General features: G+C 48.2%; 1 protein-coding gene across 2 annotated transcripts in view; it reads left to right on the top strand.

The window, feature by feature from the left end:
* tspan15 (tetraspanin 15) overlaps positions 1-25,567 on the top strand; it is a 166,156-nt gene that overhangs the window by 114,267 nt on the left and 26,322 nt on the right. The window contains exon 8 of one of the 2 annotated variants that reach the window (XM_063071144.1): positions 19,517-19,585. The exons of the other annotated variant lie outside the window; for it this stretch is intronic. Within the exon in view, the coding sequence (XP_062927214.1) occupies positions 19,517-19,585 (69 nt within the window). The remainder of the gene's footprint in view (positions 1-19,516; positions 19,586-25,567) is intronic. 2 annotated transcript variants of the gene reach the window in all.

The raw sequence follows: 25,567 nt of genomic DNA, 5'->3' as shown, positions 1-25,567 counted from the left end.
CAGTGTAACGTGTGCAGTGGGTGACTGTTGTGTTAGGCACAGTGTAACGTGTGCAGTAGGTGACTGTTGTCTTAGGCACAGTGTAACGTGTGCAGTGGGTGACTGTTGTGTCGGGCACAGTGTAACGTGTGCAGTGGGTGACTGTTTTGTCAGGCACAGTGTAACGTGCAGTGTGTGACTGTTGTGTTAGGCACAGTGTAGCGTGTGCAGTGTGTGTCTGTTGTGTCAGGCACAGTGTAACGTGTGCAGTGGGTGACTGTTGTGTCAGGCACAGTGTACCGTGTGCAGTGGGTGCCTGTTGTGTTAGGCACAGTGTAACGTGCAGTGGGAGACTGTTGTCTTAGGCACAGTGTAACATGTGCAGTGGGTGACTGTTGTCTTAGGCACAGTGTAACGTGTGCAGTGGGTGACTGTTTTGTCGGGCACAGTGTAACGTGTGCATTGGGTGACTGTTGTGTCGGGCACAGTGTAGCGTGTGCAGTGGGTGACTGTTGTGTCAGGCACAGTGTAACATGCAGTGTGTGACTGTTGTGTTAGACAGTGTAACGTGTGCAGTGGGTGACTGTTGTGTTAGGCACAGTGTAACGAGTGCAGTGGGTGACTGTTGTGTCAGGCACTGTGTAACGTGTGCAGTGGGTGACTCGTGTTACAGAGTGTAACGTGTGCAGTGGGTGACTGTTGTGTTAGACAGTGTAACGTGTGCAGTGGGTGACTGTTGTGTTAGGCACAGTGTAACAAGTGCAGTGGGTGACTGTTGTCTCAGGCACAGTGTAACGTGTGCAGTGGGTGACTGTTGTGTTAGACAGTGTAACGTGTGCAGTGGGTGACTGTTGTGTCAGGCACAGTGTAACGTGTGCAGTGTGTGACTGTTGTGTCAGGCACAGTGTAACGTGTGCAGTGGGTGACTGTGTGTCAGGTACAGTGTAATGTATGCGGTGGGTGACTGTTGTGTCAGGCACAGTGTAGCGTGTGCGGTGGGTGACTTGTGTTAGGCACAGTGTAGCGTGTGCGGTGGGTGACTGTTGTGTTAGGCACAGTGTAACTTGTGCGGTGGGTGACTGTTGTGTTAGGCACAGTGTAACTTGTGCGGTGGGTGACTGTTGTGTCAGGCACTGTGTAACGTGTGCAGTGGGTGACTGTTGTGTTAGGCACAGTGTAACTTGTGCGGTGGGTGACTGTTGTGTTAGGCACAGTGTAACGTGTGTAGTGGGTGACTTGTGTTAGGCACAGTGTAACGTGCAGTGGGTGACTGTTGTCTTAGGCACAGTGTAACGTGCAGTGGGTGACTGTTGTCTTAGGCACAGTGTAACGTGCAGTGGGTGACTGTTGTTTCAGGCACAGTGTAACGTGTGCAGTGGGCGACTTGTGTCGGGCACAGTGTAACGTGTGCAGTGTGTGACTGTTGTGTTAGGCACAGTGTAGCGTGAGCAGTGGGTGACTGTTTTGTCAGGCACAGTGTAACGTGCAGTGTGTGACTGTTGTGTTAGACAGTATAACGTGTGCAGTGGGTGACTGTTGTGTTAGACAGTATAACGTGTGCAGTGGGTGACTGTTGTGTTAGGCACAGTGTAACGTGTGCAGTAGGTGACTGTTGTCTTAGGCACAGTGTAACGTGTGCAGTGGGTGACTGTCGTGTCAGGCACAGTGTAACGTGTGCAGTGGGTGACTGTTGTGTTAGACAGTGTAACGTGTGCAGTGGGTGACTGTTGTGTTAGGCACAGTGTAACAAGTGCAGTGGGTGACTGTTGTCTCAGGCACAGTGTAACGTGTGCAGTGGGTGACTGTTGTGTTAGACAGTGTAACGTGTGCAGTGGGTGACTGTTGTGTCAGGCACAGTGTAACGTGTGCAGTGTGTGACTGTTGTGTCAGGCACAGTGTAACGTGTGCAGTGGGTGACTGTGTGTCAGGTACAGTGTAACGTATGCGGTGGGTGACTGTTGTGTCAGGCACAGTGTAGCGTGTGCGGTGGGTGACTTGGGTTAGGCACAGTGTAGCGTGTGCGGTGGGTGACTGTTGTGTTAGGCACAGTGTAACTTGTGCGGTGGGTGACTGTTGTGTTAGGCACAGTGTAACTTGTGCGGTGGGTGACTGTTGTGTTAGGCACAGTGTAACGTGTGCAGTGGGTGACTTGTGTTAGGCACAGTGTAACGTGCAGTGGGTGACTGTTGTCTTAGGCACAGTGTAACGTGCAGTGGGTGACTGTTGTCTTAGGCACAGTGTAACGTGCAGTGGGTGACTGTTGTGTCACGCACAGTGTAACGTGTGCAGTGGGCGACTTGTGTCGGGCACAGTGTAACGTGTGCAGTGTGTGACTGTTGTGTTAGGCACAGTGTAGCGTGAGCAGTGGGTGATTGTTTTGTCAGGCACAGTGTAACGTGCAGTGTGTGACTGTTGTGTTAGACAGTGTAACGTGTGCGGTGGGTGACTGTTGTGTTAGACAGTGTAACGTGTACAGTGGGTGACTGTTGTGTCAGGCACAGTGTAACGTGTGCAGTGGGTGACTGTTGTGTCAGGCACAGTGTAACGTGTGCAGTGGGTGACTGTTGTGTCAGGCACAGTGTACCGTGTGCAGTGGGTGACTGTTGTGTCAGGCACAGTGTAACGTGTGCAGTGGGTGACTGTTGTGTTAGACAGTATAACGTGTGCAGTGGGTGACTGTTGTGTCAGGCACAGTGTAACGTGTGCAGTGGGTGACTGTTGTGTCAGGCACACTGTAACGTGTGCAGTGGGTGACTGTTGTGTTAGGCACAGTGTAACGTGCAGTGGGTGACTGTTGTCTTAGGCACAGTGTAACGTGTGCAGTGGGTGACTGTTGTCTTAGGCACAGTGTAACGTGTGCAGTTGGTGACTGTTGTGTCAGGCACACTGTAACGTGTGCAGTGGGTGACTGTTGTGTTAGGCACAGTGTAACGTGCAGTGGGTGACTGTTGTCTTAGGCACAGTGTAACGTGTGCAGTGGGTGACTGTTGTCTTAGGCACAGTGTAACGTGTGCAGTGGGTGACTGTTTTGTCGGGCACAGTGTAACGTGTGCATTGGGTGACTGTTGTGTCGGGCACAGTGTAGCGTGTGCAGTGGGTGACTGTTGTGTCAGGCACAGTGTAACATTCAGTGTGTGACTGTTGTGTTAGACAGTGTAGCGTGTGCAGTGGGTGACTGTTGTGTCAGGCACAGTGTAACATTCAGTGTGTGACTGTTGTGTTAGACAGTGTAACGTGTGCAGTGGGTGACTGTTGTCTTAGGCACAGTGTAACGTGTGCAGTGGGTGACTGTTTTGTCGGGCACAGTGTAACGTGTGCATTGGGTGACTGTTGTGTCGGGCACAGTGTAGCGTGTGCAGTGGGTGACTGTTGTGTCAGGCACAGTGTAACATTCAGTGTGTGACTGTTGTGTTAGACAGTGTAACGTGTGCAGTGGGTGACTGTTGTGTCAGGCACAGTGTAACGTGTGCAGTGGGTGACTGTTGTGTCAGGCACTGTGTAACGTGTGCAGTGGGTGACTCGTGTTACAGAGTGTAACGTGTGCAGTGGGTGACTGTTGTCTTAGGCACAGTGTAACGTGTGCGGTGGGTGACTGTTGTGTCAGGCACAGTGTAACGTGTGCGGTGGGTGACTTGTGTCAGGCACAGTGTAGCGTGTGCGGTGGGTGACTTGTGTCAGGCACAGTATAGCGTGTGCGGTGGGTGACTTGTGTCAGGCACAGTATAGCGTGTGCGGTGGGTGACTGTTGTGTTAGGCACAGTGTAACTTGTGCAGTGGGTGACTGTTGTGTTAGGCACAGTGTAACGTGTGCAGTGGGTGACTGTTGTGTTAGGCACAGTGTAACGTGTGCAGTGGGTGACTGTTGTCTTAGGCACAGTGTAACGTGCAGTGGGTGACTGTTGTCTTAGGCACAGTGTAACATGAGCAGTGGGTGACTGTTGTGTTAGGCACAGTGTAACGTGCAGTCGGTGACTGTTGTGTTAGGCACAGTGTAACGTGTGCAGTGGGTGACTGTTGTCTTAGGCACAGTGTAACGTGTGCAGTGGGTGACTGTTGTGTCGGGCACAGTGTAACGTGTGCAGTGGGTGACTGTTGTGTCGGGCACAGTGTAACATGCAGTGTGTGACTGTTGTCTTAGGCACAGTGTAACGTGCAGTGGGTGACTGTTGTGTCACGCACAGTGTAACGTGTGCAGTGGGCGACTTGTGTCGGGCACAGTGTAACGTGTGCAGTGTGTGACTGTTGTGTTAGGCACAGTGTAGCGTGAGCAGTGGGTGATTGTTTTGTCAGGCACAGTGTAACGTGCAGTGTGTGACTGTTGTGTTAGACAGTGTAACGTGTGCGGTGGGTGACTGTTGTGTTAGACAGTGTAACGTGTACAGTGGGTGACTGTTGTGTCAGGCACAGTGTAACGTGTGCAGTGGGTGACTGTTGTGTCAGGCACAGTGTAACGTGTGCAGTGGGTGACTGTTGTGTCAGGCACAGTGTACCGTGTGCAGTGGGTGACTATTGTGTCAGGCACAGTGTAACGTGTGCAGTGGGTGACTGTTGTGTTAGACAGTATAACGTGTGCAGTGGGTGACTGTTGTGTCAGGCACAGTGTAACGTGTGCAGTGGGTGACTGTTGTGTCAGGCACACTGTAACGTGTGCAGTGGGTGACTGTTGTGTTAGGCACAGTGTAACGTGCAGTGGGTGACTGTTGTCTTAGGCACAGTGTAACGTGTGCAGTGGGTGACTGTTGTCTTAGGCACAGTGTAACGTGTGCAGTTGGTGACTGTTGTGTCAGGCACACTGTAACGTGTGCAGTGGGTGATTGTTGTGTTAGGCACAGTGTAACGTGCAGTGGGTGACTGTTGTCTTAGGCACAGTGTAACGTGTGCAGTGGGTGACTGTTGTCTTAGGCACAGTGTAACGTGTGCAGTGGGTGACTGTTGTCTTAGGCACAGTGTAACGTGTGCAGTGGGTGACTGTTTTGTCGGGCACAGTGTAACGTGTGCATTGGGTGACTGTTGTGTCGGGCACAGTGTAGCGTGTGCAGTGGGTGACTGTTGTGTCAGGCACAGTGTAACATGCAGTGTGTGACTGTTGTGTTAGACAGTGTAACGTGTGCAGTGGGTGACTGTTGTGTTAGACAGTGTAACGTGTGCAGTAGGTGACTTGTGTTAGGCACAGTGTAACGTGTGCAGTGGGTGACTGTTGTGTCAGGCACAGTGTAACGTGTGCAGTGGGTGACTGTTGTGTCAGGCACTGTGTAACGTGTGCAGTGGGTGACTCGTGTTACAGAGTGTAACGTGTGCAGTGGGTGACTGTTGTCTTAGGCACAGTGTAACGTGTGCGGTGGGTGACTGTTGTGTCAGGCACAGTGTAACGTGTGCGGTGGGTGACTTGTGTCAGGCACAGTGTAGCGTGTGCGGTGGGTGACTTGTGTCAGGCACAGTATAGCGTGTGCGGTGGGTGACTTGTGTCAGGCACAGTATAGCGTGTGCGGTGGGTGACTGTTGTGTTAGGCACAGTGTAACTTGTGCAGTGGGTGACTGTTGTGTTAGGCACAGTGTAACGTGTGCAGTGGGTGACTGTTGTGTTAGGCACAGTGTAACGTGTGCAGTGGGTGACTGTTGTCTTAGGCACAGTGTAACGTGCAGTGGGTGACTGTTGTCTTAGGCACAGTGTAACATGAGCAGTGGGTGACTGTTGTGTTAGGCACAGTGTAACGTGCAGTCGGTGACTGTTGTGTTAGGCACAGTGTAACGTGTGCAGTGGGTGACTGTTGTCTTAGGCACAGTGTAACGTGTGCAGTGGGTGACTGTTGTGTCGGGCACAGTGTAACGTGTGCAGTGGGTGACTGTTGTGTCGGGCACAGTGTAACATGCAGTGTGTGACTGTTGTGTCGGGCACAGCGTAGCGTGAGCAGTATGTGACTGTTTTGTCAGGCACACTAACGTGCAGTGTGTGACTGTTGTGTTAGACAGTGTAACGTGTGCAGTGGGTGACTGTTGTCTTAGGCACAGTGTAACGTGCAGTGGGTGACTGTTGTCTTAGGCACAGTGTAACATGAGCAGTGGGTGACTGTTGTGTTAGGCACAGTGTAACGTGTGCAGTGGGTGACTTTTGTCGGGCACAGTGTAACGTGTGCAGTGGATGACTGTTGTGTCAGGCACAGTGTAACATGCAGTGTGTGACTGTTGTGTTAGGCACAGTGTAGCGTGAGCAGTGGGTGACTGTTTTGTCAGGCACAGTGTAACGTGCAGTGGGTGACTGTTGTGTTAGACAGTGTAACGTGTGCAGTGGGTGACTGTTGTGTTAGACAGTGTAACGTGTACAGTGGGTGACTGTTGTGTCAGGCACAGTGTAACGTGTGCAGTGGGTGACTGTTGTGTCAGGCACAGTGTACCGTGTGCAGTGGGTGACTGTTGTGTCAGGCACAGTTTAACGTGTGCAGTGGGTGACTGTTGTGTTAGACAGTATAACGTGTGCAGTGGGTGACTGTTGTGTTAGACAGTGTAACGTGTGCAGTAGGTGACTGTTGTCTTAGGCACAGTGTAACGTGTGCAGTGGGTGACTGTCGTGTCAGGCACAGTGTAACGTGTGCAGTGGGTGACTGTTGTGTTAGACAGTGTAACGTGTGCAGTGGGTGACTGTTGTGTTAGGCACTGTGTAACGTGTACAGTGGGTGACTGTTGTGTTAGGCACAGTGTAACGTGTACAGTGGGTGACTTGTGTCGGGCACAGTGTAACGTGTGCAGTGGATGACTGTTGTGTCAGGCACAGTGTAACATGCAGTGTGTGACTGTTGTGTTAGGCACAGTGTAGCGTGAGCAGTGGGTGACTGTTTTGTCAGGCACAGTGTAACGTGCAGTGGGTGACTGTTGTGTTAGACAGTGTAACGTGTGCAGTGGGTGACTGTTGTGTTAGACAGTGTAACGTGTACAGTGGGTGACTGTTGTGTCAGGCACAGTGTAACGTGTGCAGTGGGTGACTGTTGTGTCAGGCACAGTTTAACGTGTGCAGTGGGTGACTGTTGTGTTAGACAGTATAACGTGTGCAGTGGGTGACTGTTGTGTTAGACAGTGTAACGTGTGCAGTGGGTGACTGTTGTGTTAGGCACAGTGTAACGTGTGCAGTGGGTGACTGTCGTGTCAGGCACAGTGTAACGTGTGCAGTGGGTGACTGTTGTGTTAGACAGTGTAACGTGTGCAGTGGGTGACTGTTGTGTTAGGCACTGTGTAACGTGTACAGTGGGTGACTGTTGTGTTAGGCACAGTGTAACGTGTACAGTGGGTGACTTGTGTCGGGCACAGTGTAACGTGTGCAGTGGATGACTGTTGTGTCAGGCACAGTGTAACATGCAGTGTGTGACTGTTGTGTTAGGCACAGTGTAGCGTGAGCAGTGGGTGACTGTTTTGTCAGGCACAGTGTAACATGCAGTGGGTGACTGTTGTGTTAGACAGTGTAACGTGTACAGTGGGTGACTGTTGTGTCAGGCACAGTGTAACGTGTGCAGTGGGTGACTGTTGTGTCAGGCACAGTGTAACGTGTGCAGTGGGTGACTGTTGTGTCAGGCACAGTGTAACGTGTGCAGTGGGTGACTGTTGTGTCAGGCACAGTGTAACGTGTGCAGTGGGTGACTGTTGTGTTAGACAGTATAACGTGTGCAGTGGGTGACTGTTGTGTTAGACAGTGTAACGTGTGCAGTAGGTGACTGTTGTCTTAGGCACAGTGTAACGTGTGCAGTGGGTGACTGTCGTGTCAGGCACAGTGTAACGTGTGCAGTGGGTGACTGTTGTGTTAGACAGTGTAACGTGTGCAGTGGGTGACTGTTGTGTTAGGCACTGTGTAACGTGTACAGTGGGTGACTGTTGTGTTAGGCACAGTGTAACGTGTACAGTGGGTGACTGTTTAGTCAGGCACAGTGTAACGTGTGCAGTGGGTGACTGTTGTGTCGGGCACAGTGTAGCGTGTGCAGTGGGTGACTGTTGTGTCAGGCACAGTGTAACATGCAGTGTATGACTGTTGTGTTAGACAGTGTAACGTGTGCAGTGGGTGACTGTTGTGTTAGGCACAGTGTAACGTGTGCAGTGGGTGACTGTTGTGTCGGGCACAGTGTAACATGCAGTGTGTGACTGTTGTGTTAGACAGTGTAACGTGTGCAGTGGGTGACTGTTGTGTTAGACAGTGTAACGTGTGCAGTGGGTGACTGTTGTGTTAGGCACAGTGTAACGTGTGCAGTGGGTGACTGTTGTCTCAGGCACAGTGTAACGTGTGCAGTGGGTGACTGTTGTCTCAGGCACAGTGTAACGTGTGCAGTGGGTGACTGTTGTGTTAGACAGTGTAACGTGTGCAGTGGGTGACTGTTGTGTCAGGCGCAGTGTAACGTGTGCAGTGGGTGACTGTTGTGTTAGGCACAGTGTAACGTGTGCAGTGGGTGACTGTTGTCTTAGGCACAGTGTAACGTGCAGTGGGTGACTGTTGTCTTAGGCACAGTGTAACATGAGCAGTGGGTGACTGTTGTGTTAGGCACAGTGTAACGTGCAGTCGGTGACTGTTGTGTTAGGCACAGTGTAACGTGTGCAGTGGGTGACTGTTGTCTTAGGCACAGTGTAACGTGTGCAGTGGGTGACTGTTGTGTCGGGCACAGTGTAACGTGTGCAGTGGGTGACTGTTGTGTCGGGCACAGTGTAACATGCAGTGTGTGACTGTTGTGTCGGGCACAGCGTAGCGTGAGCAGTATGTGACTGTTTTGTCAGGCACACTAACGTGCAGTGTGTGACTGTTGTGTTAGACAGTGTAACGTGTGCAGTGGGTGACTGTTGTCTTAGGCACAGTGTAACGTGCAGTGGGTGACTGTTGTCTTAGGCACAGTGTAACATGAGCAGTGGGTGACTGTTGTGTTAGGCACAGTGTAACGTGTGCAGTGGGTGACTTTTGTCGGGCACAGTGTAACGTGTGCAGTGGATGACTGTTGTGTCAGGCACAGTGTAACATGCAGTGTGTGACTGTTGTGTTAGGCACAGTGTAGCGTGAGCAGTGGGTGACTGTTTTGTCAGGCACAGTGTAACGTGCAGTGGGTGACTGTTGTGTTAGACAGTGTAACGTGTGCAGTGGGTGACTGTTGTGTTAGACAGTGTAACGTGTACAGTGGGTGACTGTTGTGTCAGGCACAGTGTAACGTGTGCAGTGGGTGACTGTTGTGTCAGGCACAGTGTACCGTGTGCAGTGGGTGACTGTTGTGTCAGGCACAGTTTAACGTGTGCAGTGGGTGACTGTTGTGTTAGACAGTATAACGTGTGCAGTGGGTGACTGTTGTGTTAGACAGTGTAACGTGTGCAGTAGGTGACTGTTGTCTTAGGCACAGTGTAACGTGTGCAGTGGGTGACTGTCGTGTCAGGCACAGTGTAACGTGTGCAGTGGGTGACTGTTGTGTTAGACAGTGTAACGTGTGCAGTGGGTGACTGTTGTGTTAGGCACTGTGTAACGTGTACAGTGGGTGACTGTTGTGTTAGGCACAGTGTAACGTGTACAGTGGGTGACTTGTGTCGGGCACAGTGTAACGTGTGCAGTGGATGACTGTTGTGTCAGGCACAGTGTAACATGCAGTGTGTGACTGTTGTGTTAGGCACAGTGTAGCGTGAGCAGTGGGTGACTGTTTTGTCAGGCACAGTGTAACGTGCAGTGGGTGACTGTTGTGTTAGACAGTGTAACGTGTGCAGTGGGTGACTGTTGTGTTAGACAGTGTAACGTGTACAGTGGGTGACTGTTGTGTCAGGCACAGTGTAACGTGTGCAGTGGGTGACTGTTGTGTCAGGCACAGTTTAACGTGTGCAGTGGGTGACTGTTGTGTTAGACAGTATAACGTGTGCAGTGGGTGACTGTTGTGTTAGACAGTGTAACGTGTGCAGTGGGTGACTGTTGTGTTAGGCACAGTGTAACGTGTGCAGTGGGTGACTGTCGTGTCAGGCACAGTGTAACGTGTGCAGTGGGTGACTGTTGTGTTAGACAGTGTAACGTGTGCAGTGGGTGACTGTTGTGTTAGGCACTGTGTAACGTGTACAGTGGGTGACTGTTGTGTTAGGCACAGTGTAACGTGTACAGTGGGTGACTTGTGTCGGGCACAGTGTAACGTGTGCAGTGGATGACTGTTGTGTCAGGCACAGTGTAACATGCAGTGTGTGACTGTTGTGTTAGGCACAGTGTAGCGTGAGCAGTGGGTGACTGTTTTGTCAGGCACAGTGTAACATGCAGTGGGTGACTGTTGTGTTAGACAGTGTAACGTGTACAGTGGGTGACTGTTGTGTCAGGCACAGTGTAACGTGTGCAGTGGGTGACTGTTGTGTCAGGCACAGTGTAACGTGTGCAGTGGGTGACTGTTGTGTCAGGCACAGTGTAACGTGTGCAGTGGGTGACTGTTGTGTCAGGCACAGTGTAACGTGTGCAGTGGGTGACTGTTGTGTTAGACAGTATAACGTGTGCAGTGGGTGACTGTTGTGTTAGACAGTGTAACGTGTGCAGTAGGTGACTGTTGTCTTAGGCACAGTGTAACGTGTGCAGTGGGTGACTGTCGTGTCAGGCACAGTGTAACGTGTGCAGTGGGTGACTGTTGTGTTAGACAGTGTAACGTGTGCAGTGGGTGACTGTTGTGTTAGGCACTGTGTAACGTGTACAGTGGGTGACTGTTGTGTTAGGCACAGTGTAACGTGTACAGTGGGTGACTGTTTAGTCAGGCACAGTGTAACGTGTGCAGTGGGTGACTGTTGTGTCGGGCACAGTGTAGCGTGTGCAGTGGGTGACTGTTGTGTCAGGCACAGTGTAACATGCAGTGTATGACTGTTGTGTTAGACAGTGTAACGTGTGCAGTGGGTGACTGTTGTGTTAGGCACAGTGTAACGTGTGCAGTGGGTGACTGTTGTGTCGGGCACAGTGTAACATGCAGTGTGTGACTGTTGTGTTAGACAGTGTAACGTGTGCAGTGGGTGACTGTTGTGTTAGACAGTGTAACGTGTGCAGTGGGTGACTGTTGTGTTAGGCACAGTGTAACGTGTGCAGTGGGTGACTGTTGTCTCAGGCACAGTGTAACGTGTGCAGTGGGTGACTGTTGTCTCAGGCACAGTGTAACGTGTGCAGTGGGTGACTGTTGTGTTAGACAGTGTAACGTGTGCAGTGGGTGACTGTTGTGTCAGGCGCAGTGTAACGTGTGCAGTGGGTGACTGTTGTCTCAGGCACAGTGTAACGTGTGCAGTGGGTGACTGTTGTCTCAGGCACAGTGTAACGTGTGCAGTGGGTGACTGTTGTGTTAGACAGTGTAACGTGTGCAGTGGGTGACTGTTGTGTCAGGCGCAGTGTAACGTGTGCAGTGGGTGACTGTTGTCTTAGGCACAGTGTAACGTGTGCAGTGGGTGACTGTTGTCTTAGGCACAGTGTAACGTGTGCAGTGGGTGACTGTTGTGTCAGGTACAGTGTAACGTATGCAGTGGGTGACTGTTGTGTCAGGCACAGTGTAACGTGTGCAGTAGGTGACTGTTGTCTTAGGCACAGTGTAACGTGTGCAGTGGGTGACTGTCGTGTCAGGCACAGTGTAACGTGTGCAGTGGGTGACTGTTGTGTTAGACAGTGTAACGTGTGCAGTGGGTGACTGTTGTGTTAGGCACTGTGTAACGTGTACAGTGGGTGACTGTTGTGTTAGGCACAGTGTAACGTGTACAGTGGGTGACTTGTGTCGGGCACAGTGTAACGTGTGCAGTGGATGACTGTTGTGTCAGGCACAGTGTAACATGCAGTGTGTGACTGTTGTGTTAGGCACAGTGTAGCGTGAGCAGTGGGTGACTGTTTTGTCAGGCACAGTGTAACGTGCAGTGGGTGACTGTTGTGTTAGACAGTGTAACGTGTGCAGTGGGTGACTGTTGTGTTAGACAGTGTAACGTGTACAGTGGGTGACTGTTGTGTCAGGCACAGTGTAACGTGTGCAGTGGGTGACTGTTGTGTCAGGCACAGTGTAACGTGTGCAGTGGGTGACTGTTGTGTCAGGCACAGTGTACCGTGTGCAGTGGGTGACTGTTGTGTCAGGCACAGTGTAACGTGTGCAGTGGGTGACTGTTGTGTTAGACAGTATAACGTGTGCAGTGGGTGACTGTTGTGTTAGACAGTGTAACGTGTGCAGTAGGTGACTGTTGTCTTAGGCACAGTGTAACGTGTGCAGTGGGTGACTGTCGTGTCAGGCACAGTGTAACGTGTGCAGTGGGTGACTGTTGTGTTAGACAGTGTAACGTGTGCAGTGGGTGACTGTTGTGTTAGGCACTGTGTAACGTGTACAGTGGGTGACTGTTGTGTTAGGCACAGTGTAACGTGTACAGTGGGTGACTGTTTAGTCAGGCACAGTGTAACGTGTGCAGTGGGTGACTGTTGTGTCGGGCACAGTGTAGCGTGTGCAGTGGGTGACTGTTGTGTCAGGCACAGTGTAACATGCAGTGTATGACTGTTGTGTTAGACAGTGTAACGTGTGCAGTGGGTGACTGTTGTGTTAGGCACAGTGTAACGTGTGCAGTGGGTGACTGTTGTGTCGGGCACAGTGTAACATGCAGTGTGTGACTGTTGTGTTAGACAGTGTAACGTGTGCAGTGGGTGACTGTTGTGTTAGGCACAGTGTAACGTGTGCAGTGGGTGACTGTTGTCTCAGGCACAGTGTAACGTGTGCAGTGGGTGACTGTTGTCTCAGGCACAGTGTAACGTGTGCAGTGGGTGACTGTTGTGTTAGACAGTGTAACGTGTGCAGTGGGTGACTGTTGTGTCAGGCGCAGTGTAACGTGTGCAGTGGGTGACTGTTGTCTCAGGCACAGTGTAACGTGTGCAGTGGGTGACTGTTGTGTTAGACAGTGTAACGTGTGCAGTGGGTGACTGTTGTGTCAGGCGCAGTGTAACGTGTGCAGTGGGTGACTGTTGTCTTAGGCACAGTGTAACGTGTGCGGTGGGTGACTTGGGTCAGGCACAGTGTAACGTGTGCGGTGGGTGACTGTTGTGTCAGGCACAGTGTAACGTGTGCGGTGGGTGACTGTTGTGTCAGGCACAGTGTAACGTGTGCGGTGGGTGACTGTTGTGTCAGGCACAGTGTAGCGTGTGCGGTGGGTGACTGTTGTGTCAGGCACAGTGTAACGTGTGCAGTGGGTGACTGTTGTGTCAGGCACAGTGTAATGTGTGCAGTGGGTGACTGTTGTGTCAGGCACAGTGTAACGTGCAGTGGGTGACTGTTGTGTTAGGCACAGTGTAACGTGTGCAGTGGGTGACTGTTGTGTTAGGCACAGTGTAACGTGTGCAGTGGGTGACTCTTGTGTTAGGCACAGTGTAACGTGTGCAGTGGGTGACTGTTGTCTTAGGCACAGTGTAACATGAGCAGTAGGTGACTGTTGTGTTAGGCACAGTGTAACGTGCAGTGGGTGACTGTTGTGTTAGGCACAGTGTAATGTGTGCAGTGGGTGACTGTTGTGTTAGGCACAGTGTAACGTGTGCAGTGGGTGACTGTTGTGTTAGGCAGTGCTCCTGCAGGCAGCAACACATTAAAGTCCCCTCCTCTTCAAGTAGTCAAAATCCTCCGGTCTCTTGGCCTGCTGTCAAATGCAGCACAAGTTACTCATGAATCCTTAAACCATGAAAATAGCTTTAAAACTTCCCAAATGATTTTGAGTTCGCAATTATAATCAAAAATGGCCAACAAAGAATTTGTGAAATGTGAATTAATCTATCTTATTGATATACTTGTAAAGTGATACAGAATGGAAATACCTAGATCCCTGGCTCGATTTGTCCATGCTGACCAAGATCCCATTAGCAACACACACACACACACACACACACACAAAATGCTGGAGGAGCTCGACAGGCCAAACAGCATCTGTGGAAAAGAGTAAACAGTTGATGTTTCGAGTCAAGGCCCTTCAGCAGGACTGAAAAAAAAGATGAGAAGTTAGAGCAAGAAGATGGGGAAGGGCAGGTGATAAGTTGTTTGAAATCATCAAACAAAACTTATAAAATTACAAATCTCGTTGACAAAATATCCAGATAGGTATTTTACTTGGAAATCATTGCATACAGCACAGATTTTGTAGCTCTACTATTCCATTAAGCCATTCAGCTTTAAATGAACTTGCAGATCTTTTGTGCCATAGAGCACTAATCGCAGAGTCCTAGCTTTGAGGACATTAGATCTCAGCTGAGCCACCGACGTTCTGTTAGAATTGTTATAAGTAAACTCTGGTTGCCACCTCTATCCTGGAGCCTGTCTGTCCCACACACTTGGGTTCCCACATTGCCAGTGCACCTCGTGACAAGACAGGGTAGTTGAATGCTCCTCTTGCGCAATGTGAGAAAGCAGGGAGATCTCCAATGTCCCCGACGACGACACCTGCAAGAAGTTCATCCAGCTGCAGCTTCTAACAGATTGTGTTAAGGAGCTGGAGCTGGAATTGGATGAACTCCAGATTATTCGGGATGCTGAGGACAGGTAGTTTCACCCAAGATACAGGAGACAGGATACTGGGTGACTATCAGGAAGGAGAAGGGGGAATCAGCAGCCAGTGCAGGGTACCCCTGTGGCCATTCCGCTCAACAACAGGTATATCACTTCAGATACTGGAGGTAGTATGACCCAGCAGAGGAAAGCCACAGCAGTCAGATCTCTGGCACAGAGACTTGCTTTGTGGCTGAGAAGGGAAATGGGGAGAAGAGGCGAGCTGCAGTGATAAGAGATTCATTGGTTAGGAGAGCAAAAAGGAGGATCTGTGGACGAGAACGAGATTCCCAGATGGTACGTTGCCTCAAAGGTGCCAGGGTCAGGGACATCTAGGATCGAGTCTACAGTATTCATAAGTGGGAGGGTCAGCAACCAGAGGTCATGTCTGTGTCAGGACCAAAAACATGGGTAGGAGGGGTGATGAGGTCCTGCAAAGTGAGTTCGGGGAGTTAGGTACCAAATTTAAAGGACAGGACCCCAGGATTGTGATCTCAGGATTGCTGACCATGCCACAAGCTAGAAATAGGAAGATCATAACTTTAACATGTGGCTCAGGAAATGATGCAGGAGGGGAGGCTTCAGAATTTTCGATCAATTTTCAATACCAGGTAAGGTAGGACCTGTACAGAAGGGGCAGCTTGCACCTGAACTGGAGCGGAATTAATATCCTAGTGGGAAGGTTTGCTAATGCTGTAAAGGTTGGGAAGGCGGGTTGGTCGGTGGGGGCGGGGGGGGGTAGTTAGTCTTGAGTTGCAGGAGGATGGGAATCAGAGCACTAGAACAGATTGTGGAGTGGAGAAAGATGTTGTTAAGCCTACGTACAGAGTCAGGAATCAGAAGTTTGAGCATGGTGGTACTAGTGTCCTGAGCTGTGTATATTTCAATGCAAGGGGCGTGGATCAGCATTCGGAATTGGAACGTTGTGGCCATTATTGAGTCTTTGATGCAGGAGAGGCAGGACTGGCAGCTCAATTTTCTGGGGTTCTGTTGTTTTACACGATAGAGTGAGAGGGATTAAAGGGGGTGGGATGGTATTACTGGTTATGAAAAATGTCACAACAGTTCTTATTCAGGATAGACTGAAGAACTCATCTGGTGAGGGTTTATGGGTAGAACTGAGGAAAAAGAATGGTATGACCATGTCAATGGGGCTGTTATAGATTATCCAATAGTCCGTGAGATTTAGAGGAACAAATTTGTTGAGAGATCTCAGACTGTTGCAAAAAACATAAGGTTGTTATAGTGGGTGATTTTAATTTTCCATATATTGACTGGGACTCCCATACTGTAGAAGGACTGGACAAGAAAGTTTGTTAAATGTATTCAGGAAAGTTTCTTTAAGCTGTACGTAGAGAACCAACAAGAGATAGCGATAGTAGATCTCCTATTAGGGAATGAGACAGGGCAGATGACAGAAGTTTGAGTAGGGGAACACTTTGCACCTAGTGATCATAATGCCATTAATTTGCAGGTAATTGTGGAGAAGGATAGGTCCGGTCCTCGGGCTGAGATTCTAAATTAGAAAAACCCCAATTTTGATGGTATCAGAATGGGTCTGGCAAATGCGGATTGAGACAGGTTGCTTTCCAGCAAAGGTGTACTTGGTAAGTGGGAAGTCTTCAAAAGTGAAAATTTGAGAGCAGAATTTGTATGTTCCTGTCAGAATAAAAAGCAAGGATAACAAGTTTAGGGAATCTTGGTTTTCAAAAGATATTGATGTCCTGGTTAAGAAAAAGAAGGAGGTGTATAGCAGGTATAGGCAGGCAGGAACAAGTGAGGCATTTGAGGAATATAAGAAATGCAAGAGAACACCTAAGAAGCCTACACTGGGATGCCTACCCTGAAGAAGTTTAGATCTTCCCGTTGACCGGAGTTCAGTGCAACCCTCTCTCACTGCTCCCCCTCTGTGACCTCTGCTGCCCTCCGACTCCACGACCAGACCCACTACCACAGCCACGTATCCTTCCTGGGAGCCTGTCTTCACCGCCATCTTGTGCCACGTGGTTCTGGATCCATTTTCAGGTTTCTCAGTTAGGATCCACCGAGGGCCCCAGATACTCCTATTCAATTGACTGCTTCTCCTTCCGCATTCTATGTGCTGCCCTTTCTGCCGTGCAGAGATACCTAGTGGCCCTGTCCCAGTCACCGCTACAGCTCAGGCCCTTCTCTCCTCCACCTGCAACAGACCTCCACTTTATCCTCCACTGGATCCATGCTTTCAACCACCAATTCTTCGCCTTCCTCACATCCAGCAAAGATCAGAAGATCGCTCGTCTCCAGACCACGATCCTTGCTGCCTCCTGCTCGGACTTTGATTCCATCGGACACCCCCAGATTACGGATCTCCCCGAATCCATCCCTGGCCCGACAGCTCTGCACTCCTCCATACCAGTGACAATACCATCACCATCACTGGCTCCAACGATCCCAAGCAGATCCAGAATCCGGATTCCACCGCTATCAGTGCTGGTTCCTATGACCCCTTGACACCTTCTAACTGCTGATTACGTGACCTCTAGCTCTGGTTCCAGCCCGGACCTTGACTGCCAGCACCTCCAGGCCGAGACTTTACGCATTGCTGCTGGACCCCGTCTCCCCTTCCCTCACCATGACTCTGCAATCTCGTGTCTCTCTGTTACCCCGTCAGCTCTTAGGTCCTCAGAGTCTCCATCTTCCTTCCAGCCCACCTCCACCCTCCTCTCTCCACAAACTCTACATACTCTCACCCATGCCTGGTCTTCACTATTCCCTCCGACCTTCCCCTCTCTGAGGCAGAACGTTCTGAGCTTAGTACAGGCCTCACCTTTGTCTCTCTTTGCCCACACATCCGTGAATTCCATGCCCACCATGACGTTGAGCTTTTCTATCGTCACGTCCATCTCCGAGCCCACTTCTGCAACAAGGATTCCACACCCCACGCTGATGACCCCTTCTCAGTTTCACCACTCCTCTCTCTTCCTCCATCATGACACCTTCTGAACACACTGCCCTCCGCTCTCTCCGTGCCAATCCCAACCTTACCACCAAACCCGCAGACAAAGGGCGTGCTACTGTAGTGTGGCACACTGATCTCTCCCTTGCTGAGGCCAGGCAACAACACTCAGACACCTCCTCATACCTACCGCTTGAGGAGGGCTCCACTCCATCAGAAATCTGTCTCCAACACCATCACTGGTCTCATCCACTCTGGAGAACTCCCAACCACTGCCACCAAACTCATAGTTCCCTTACCCCACACTGCTCCCTTCTACCTCCTACCCAAGATCCACAAACCGGACTATTCAGGTAGGCCTGCTGTCTCTGCCTGCTCCTGTCCCACTGAACTTTTGTCCTCATACCTCAATTCCGTTCTATCCCCCTTGGTTCAATCCCTTCCCACCTACATCTGTAACACTTCTCGTACCCTCGATCTCCTCAGTACCTTTCAATTCCCCAGCCCTGACTGCCTCACCTTCACCATCGATGTTCAGTTCCTGTACACTTCTATCCCCCATCAAGAAGGCGTCAAAACTCTGTTTCTCTCTTGACAAAAGAACCCCCTCCACCACTACTTTCCTCCGTCTGGCAGAACTGGGTCCTCACCCTCAATAATTTTTCCTTTGACTCATCCCGCCGAGGGTTAACCATGGGCACTGACGTGGGCCCAAGCTACGTATGCCTGCCTCTTTGTTGTTAATGTAGAGCAGTCTAAGTTCAAAGCCTTCTCCAATTATAATCCCCGAATCTTCCTCCGCTCATTGACGCTGCTTCATGCACCCGTGATGAGCTTGTCAATTTTATCAATTTTGCCTCTAACTTACACCCTGTTCTTAAATTCACTTGGTTAATCTCTAACACCTCCCTCCCCTTTCTTGATCTCTCTGTCTCCATCTCTAGAGACAAACTGTCAACCAATATCTTTTATGAACCTACTGATCCCATAGTTATCTCAACTATTCCTCTTCCTACCCTGTCCCCTGTAAAAATGTTATTCCCTTTTCTCAGTTTTATTGCCTCTGCCACATCTGTTCCCAGGATGAGGCTTTCCATTCCAGGACGTCCTGTCCTCCTTCTTTAAAGGATGGGGTTTCCCTCTCTGTACTATTGATGTTGCCCTTACCCACATCTCCTCCATTTCCCATATATCTGCGCTCACTCCATCTTCCCGCTGATTTAACAGCGATAGAGTCCCTCTTGTCTTTACCTACCACCCCATCAGCTTCTGCAACCAACACATTGTCCTCCGCAACTTCCGCCATCTCCAAAGGGACCCTACCACTAAACATATCTTTACCTCCCCCCTCCCCCCACCATTCTCCACTTTCCGCAGGGATCGCTCCCTCCACGATTCCCTTGTCCATTCGTCCCTCCCCACTGATCTCCTCCCAGCACATATCCCTGCAAGTGGCCAAAGTGCCACACCTGCCCATACACCTCCATTCAGGGCTCCAAACAGTCCCTCCAGGTGAGGCAACACTTCACCTGTGAATCTACTGGTGTCGTCAATTGTGGCCAGTGCTCCCGATGCAGTCTCCTCTACATTGGTGAGACCCGTCATAAATTGGGGGACTGCTTCATCGAGCACCTCCACACCATTTGCCACAAGTGGGATTTCCCGATGGCCAAACATTTTAATTCTAATTCCCAGTCCCATTCCGACATGTTGATCCATGGCCTGCTCTTGTGCCAAGATGAGGCCACTCTCAAGGTGGAGGAGTAACACCTTATATTCCGTATGGGTACCCTCCAACCTGATGGTATGAATATTAATTTCTTCTTCCGGTGAACAAAATTTCCTGTTCCCCACTCTGACCTTTTACTTCTTCCCACCTGCCTATTGCTTCTGCTGGGTCCCCTCCTCCTTCCCTTTCTCATATTGTCCACTCTCCTCTCCTATCAGAGTCTTCCCCACCCTTGACCTTTCCCACCCAGCTGGCTTCACATATCACCTTCCAGCTAGTCTCTTTCCCCTTCCCCCCTCAATTCAGGCATCTCCCCACTTCCCTCACAGTCCTGAAGAAGGGTCTCGGCCCGAAATGTCGACTGTTTACTCTTTTCCATAGGTGCTGCCTGACCTGCTGAGTTCCTCCAGCAGGGCTAAAAGAAGGCACGAAGTTACTCTCACAGACAAGGTAAAGGAGAATTGTACAGGCTTCTACAGATATACACGGCATGGTAGTATAGTGGTTAACATAATGACCAGTGACACGGGTTCAAATCCCGCTGCTGCCCATAAGGAGTTTGTATGTTCTCCTTGCTATCATTTGGGTTGATGAAGACAAGGCAGTGGATGTTGCCTACATGGACTTTGCTGAGGCCTTTGACTAGGTCCAGTATAGGAGGTTGTTCAAGATGAGGTAGTAAATTGGATTAGACATTGGCTGTGTGAGAGAAGCCGAAGAGGAGTGCTAGAGGGTTGCCTCTCTGACTGGAGGCTTGTGGCTAGTGGCATATAGACCATGTGCAGGCAGATGGGATTAGTTTAAATTGGCCAGATCCTGTACTGTACTGTTCTATGTTAACATATTTTTATCCATCAGTTGCAAGTGAATTCATCATAGACTTCAAGTACTAGGTGTGATAGCAAAGTGGATAAGTTACTGAACTAGCAGCCAATAAAACTACCTAATTCTCATTTTTAAAAAACCCTCAGGTTCACAAATGTCTTTTAGGAAAGTTAATCTGTTATCATTATCTGTAGATGTCTCCAAATTCACTAACGTGGTTAACTCTTACTGCCAGATTAGTTAAAGGTTAATCAGGAATGCACAGTAAACATCAACATCATTACCCATCAAGAAATGAAAGCAAGCATGAAAACAAAAATGAAATTAGCATCTGAATACCTTGTTGCTTGTTTTTATCCAACCCTCCTGTGGTATTATTGCAACCTCTCCAAAGCTAACCACAGTGGTGAGATGATCTGAACTCCTTGTAACAAGGTAATCACACCCATTTTTCCTCCTTTAAGAGGGGCAGTTGTGGCATCTGTTAATTACCCTTTTCCTGTCATATGATAACTGGAATTGTACATAGTGTTGAACTTGTAGTTTAACCAGCATTAGAGGAAATTCTAGCATAACTTCTGGCACTTACATTCTATGCTTCAACAAAGAAAACATCCCATGTGTTTTAAATTAACCTACTAACCATTCTGGCAATATTAAGGATTTGTAGACATATTCTCCAAGGTTCCTCATTCCTCCAAATCTTTAACCTCCCTCTCATTTATTGTACATCCTCCTGCTCTGTTGTAGCTCTAGTTAGTGAGACTACTCTCGATTAAATTCCACGTCATCTTTCTGCCCAATAGTCTAGACAGGGGTCCCAACCTTTTTTATGCCATGGACTAAAATCATTAAGCAGGGAGTCCATGGACTCCAGTTTGAGAATCCCTTGTCTAGACCATCTATTTCTTCCAACAATTTAGCATTTTGTTTCCTTTACTGTCAAACTCATACTGATTTTTTTCCATTATCTATAGACTTCTTCGGCATCCTAATTAAATCTAAATCTCAAACATTGATATACTTTAGAAAATCTAAGGGACTGACAACTGCACATTACAGAAACCCATTGGTAATAGCCTTCCAGTCACTAAAACACCTTTTGCTTCCTGCCACTGAGTCAGTTTTGAATTCAAATGATAGAACGTAGAAGAGTACAGCATAGTACAGGCCCTTTGTGTGATCTAACCAGAATTTTATATAGATCCAACATCATCTTACAGTTCTTGGGCTCAATCCCCTGACTAATGAAGTCTAACCAATAGGCCTTCTTAACAACCCTTTCAACTTGCTACCATCCCCTCGATTCCATAGGTGTTCCCCTTCTGATCAGCCACTTGTGGCACTTTGCCAAACCTTCCTAAAAATCCATCATCGTCCATAACCAATCCACTGCCCTGATAAATGGTCTTGGCCCAAAATGTCAACTGTTTATTTCCCTCCATAGATGCTGCCTGATCTTCTGAGTTTCTTCAGTATTTTGTGTGTGTTGCCGTCTTCCAACCACCTTGATGCCTTAGCGAACAAATAAACAGGCAGACCCTCAGACAGGGAGAATCCACACTGACTCTTCCTGGAATCAAAATTCTGAATTCCCTTCACTAAACTTACTGGATGATTTCAAGATAGGGGTTCACCACCACTTTCTCAGGACAATTAACAATTGGCGATAAATGTTAGACTTCCCAATGTTGCCAACTTCTCATGAGTTAATTAACAAATAAGCTGTCCTCTCATGAATTAACTAATAAACTGTCCTCTCAGAACAAGCCAATGTCCCATAAAGACAAATGATCAAATGATGTGCTTCGTCACTTTTATTTCCAATGTTTCCTTAGAATAAATTAACATTTGATATAATATTTCAGGTACTTACTCAAAATGATTAATTCATTAGGAATAATATTTCAGGGCCCAATATTTGTGTCTATAAATCAAACAGATGAAAACTTGAAACCTTCAAGAAATAAACCAGAGAACACAAGTAATAACAGAGTACTTGAAGTCTATGATTAATTAATTTGCAACTGATGGATAAAAATGTTAACATAGAACAGTACAGTACAGGATCTGGCCAATTTAAACTAATCCCATCTGCCTGTACATGGTCTATATGCCTCTTTCCTCTGCCTGTTCATGAGCTTTCTAAATACTTCTTAATGTTGCTATCAAATCGACTACCACCACCTCTCTTGCCGCAGTGATCCAAACATCTACCACAACCTGTACAAAAAAAAACACACCTTGCAAATCTCCCCTCACTTACATAAAATCCATGGGTATTTGACGCTTCCACCCTGAGTAAAAGGCTTAAATATCTACTCTATCTGCCCTGCTCACAATCTAATATGCTTCTCTCAGGTGGCCACTCAGCCTTCAGAATTCCAGGGAAATTGATTCAAGTTTGTCCAGACCTTCTTATATCTAATACTTTCTAATGCAGGCAATATCGTGCTGAGCCTCTTTTACACCCTCTCCAAAGTCTCCACATCCTTCCTGTAAAATGCACAATTCTCCATAACCAAAGTTTTATACAGCTGCAGCATGACTTGCCAACTTTTATATACCAATAAGGACAAGTATGTCTATACCTTCTTCACCACCCTATCTTTTTGCAGTCCCGCTTTCGAGGAATGATGCGCTCATATACCAAATCCTTCTGTACATTAGTACTCCTAAGAGTTTTGTCATTCACTGCACACTTTTCTCTTACCTTTGATCTTCCAAAGAGTATCATTATGTTTTGTAACTTTAAACTAACTAAATGAAGATGGGGTCCAAACTGTGGATGTGTCTTCATCTTTACTTTTAGCAAGGTGTGCACTTATCGTGTGGTAGCATGGTAACATATACTGTTACTATTTCCACATATAACCCATAAGTAATTGTTTAAATGAATATTAAAGTGTGTGTGTATATACACACATACGTATTTCCAACTGATCTATATGACAACTTACTATTCAGAACTCCACTCATTTTGTGTCATCTACAAATTTACTAATCAGTCTACTTACATTTTTATCCAAACCATTTATAGAAGTATATGTATCATAAACAACAGAGCACTGATCCTTGTCACCCGCCAATGGTGAGAATAATATAGTACTCCCTCCACCATTGCAGTCCATCTTCTGTGGCCAAGCCAATTTTGAATCCAATGTATCAAGGCTCTATAGATCCTCGTGCCTTAACCTTCTGGATCATCCAACCATGAGGGGCCTCTTTCAATGTTTCGCTATAGTCCACACAGACAACATCCTCTGTCTTATCCAGTTATCATTCAGTGGCATCACCTATTCAAACAGTTCAATCAAGTTTCTAAGACATGAGTTCCCCTGGTTAAAACCATGCAGACCATCCCCAATAAGCCTCTGCTTTTCCAGATGTGAGTAAATCTTGCTCGTTACAACCTTCTCCAATAATTTCTCTACCACTGATGAAAGGCTCTTTGGCCTATAATTTCCTATTTTGCCCCAATTATTCTTATTAAACAAAGGTACAATATTGGCTATTCTAAAGTCCTCATCTGTGGTTAAACAGGGTACAAAGACCTCCACTAAAGCCTCAGCAATCTCTTCTTTTGCTTCTCTGAATAACCAGGGATAGATAAATCATCAAACATGACTCTCCACAAGCAAAGCCATCCTCCAAATCAGATTCTGTTAGTTAATAGTTGATTGGCTAATTAACAGCAGCTAATAGAAGTAAATTAGGGTCAAGTGGAGCAGCAATTTTTTTTTATCCTTTGTCCTTGATTCAGTGTCGACAGGATTGTAGTCAGGGAACCTGGCTGTTTCCCTAATAACCATGTACATTGGAAGTGCACATAGGTGCAGCTCCTGACAGACTGGGAACTGGAGGTACCCAGGATCATGCGGAAAGCCGAAGGATGTTTGCAAAGAAAAAGAATTTCAGGATGTATATTGTGTACATTTCTCTGACATTAAATGTACCTATTGATTCATAGATGAGACTTTAACTGAGGTGGTGAGGTGGTTACACCCAACGTACAGGCTTCAGGTATAGGGGTGACTACAGGGGAAGGGGAATAGGGATTCAGAGCAGGGTTTGTCTGTGGCCATTCCCCTCACTAACGGGGGGATACTGTTGAAAGGGATGTTCTTTCAGGGGCTGGCAGCAGTAGACTGGCTGTGAGGCTCCAAGGGAAAGGGTGCAATCAGACAGGGCAAGAGTAACAGAAAACTTGATAGTGTAGGTTTCGTGGATAGGATGGTGTGTTGCTTTCTTGGTCCAAGGTCAAGGAAATCTCTGAGTGGGTGCATAAAATTCTAGTGGGGTGGGAGCGAACAGCTGGAGGTCTTTGTACATGTTTGTACAAATGGTACACTGTACTTAGAACCAGGGATGTGGTCCTGCAGAATGAGTATAGGGAGTTAAGTAAGACATTAAAATACAGGATCTCAAGCGCAGTGATCAGTGAATTACTCTGCATGCCGTATGTTAGTGAGTCCAGGAATAGCGATGTAGACTGGATGAATGTGTGGCTGAAGAGCTGGTGAAGGGGCAGGGATTCAGGTTCTTGGATCGCTGATCTCTTCTGGGGTCGACACATCCTGTACGTTTGAACCACAGGGGTACGAATATCCTTGCGGGGAAATTTCCCAACAGAGTTGGTTGTCAGGGGGCTGGGACTCGGAGGAGGTCAGTGAGGAGGCAGGGTTATTTGCAATGACTAAAGCATGCAAGCCTAGCGATCAGGAAAAGCCATATTTACAGTAAAAGGACAGACAGACTAAATTGCATCTGTTTCAATGCACATAGATTAACAAGTAAAGTGGATGAGCTGAGTGTGTGAAATGCCTCACTGAACCAGAATATTCTGGCCCTAATGTTAACGTGGCTGACAAGAGCAGGACTGGCAACTTAGTGTTTTGGGATAATGATGCTTTTTGATGGGAGGACATTTCAGCAGTGCTTAGAGCAGTTATTTTTGAGGGATCAACTCACAAGGCCATTTGGGTAGAAGTAAGAAGGGGATGCTCACCTTAGACTATATTATAGACTCTGCCAATAGTCAGTTGGAAACTGCGGAGCAGATGTGTCAAAACTTTGCCCGGAGTTATAAGAATAGCAAAGTAATGCTAGCAGGAGATTTCAATTTTTCTGGTATTGACTGGGTCACTCAAAATGCAAAGGGCCTGGATGGGGCAGCATTTGTGCGGTGTGTCCAAGAGTTTCTTCGCACTATTTATGGAAGGACTTACTTGGGAAGGAAGGAGCAAAACTCTTAGGGAATGAGGTGGGCCAAGCCGCTGAAGTAGCAGTTGGGGAGTACTTTGGTTCCAGTGACCACTATTCTATTCGTTTTAAGATAGTTATGGAAAAAGATAGAATAGGTCCATAGGTTAAACTCCTGAACTGGAACAGGACTGATTTTGAGGACATTAAGCAGGATCTAGCTGGGATCGATTGGGGGATAAATAAAGGCAAAGAAGTAGTTGATGTGGGAGTCTTTTAAAAGGATCATATCAAGAGTCTGGAGATAGCATGTTCTTGCTATGGTGAAGGGTAAACATTCCAACTTCAGGGAATCCTGGTTAACAGGAGATATCGAGGCTCTGGTAAGGAAAGAGGTGGGAGCAT

The sequence above is a fragment of the Mobula hypostoma genome, chromosome 19, assembly GCF_963921235.1.
Source record: "Mobula hypostoma chromosome 19, sMobHyp1.1, whole genome shotgun sequence".
In the NCBI taxonomy this organism is placed as follows: domain Eukaryota; kingdom Metazoa; phylum Chordata; class Chondrichthyes; order Myliobatiformes; family Myliobatidae; genus Mobula; species Mobula hypostoma.
Note: the sequence above shows the minus strand (reverse complement) of the source record. Positions and strands in the feature narration are given on the sequence as shown.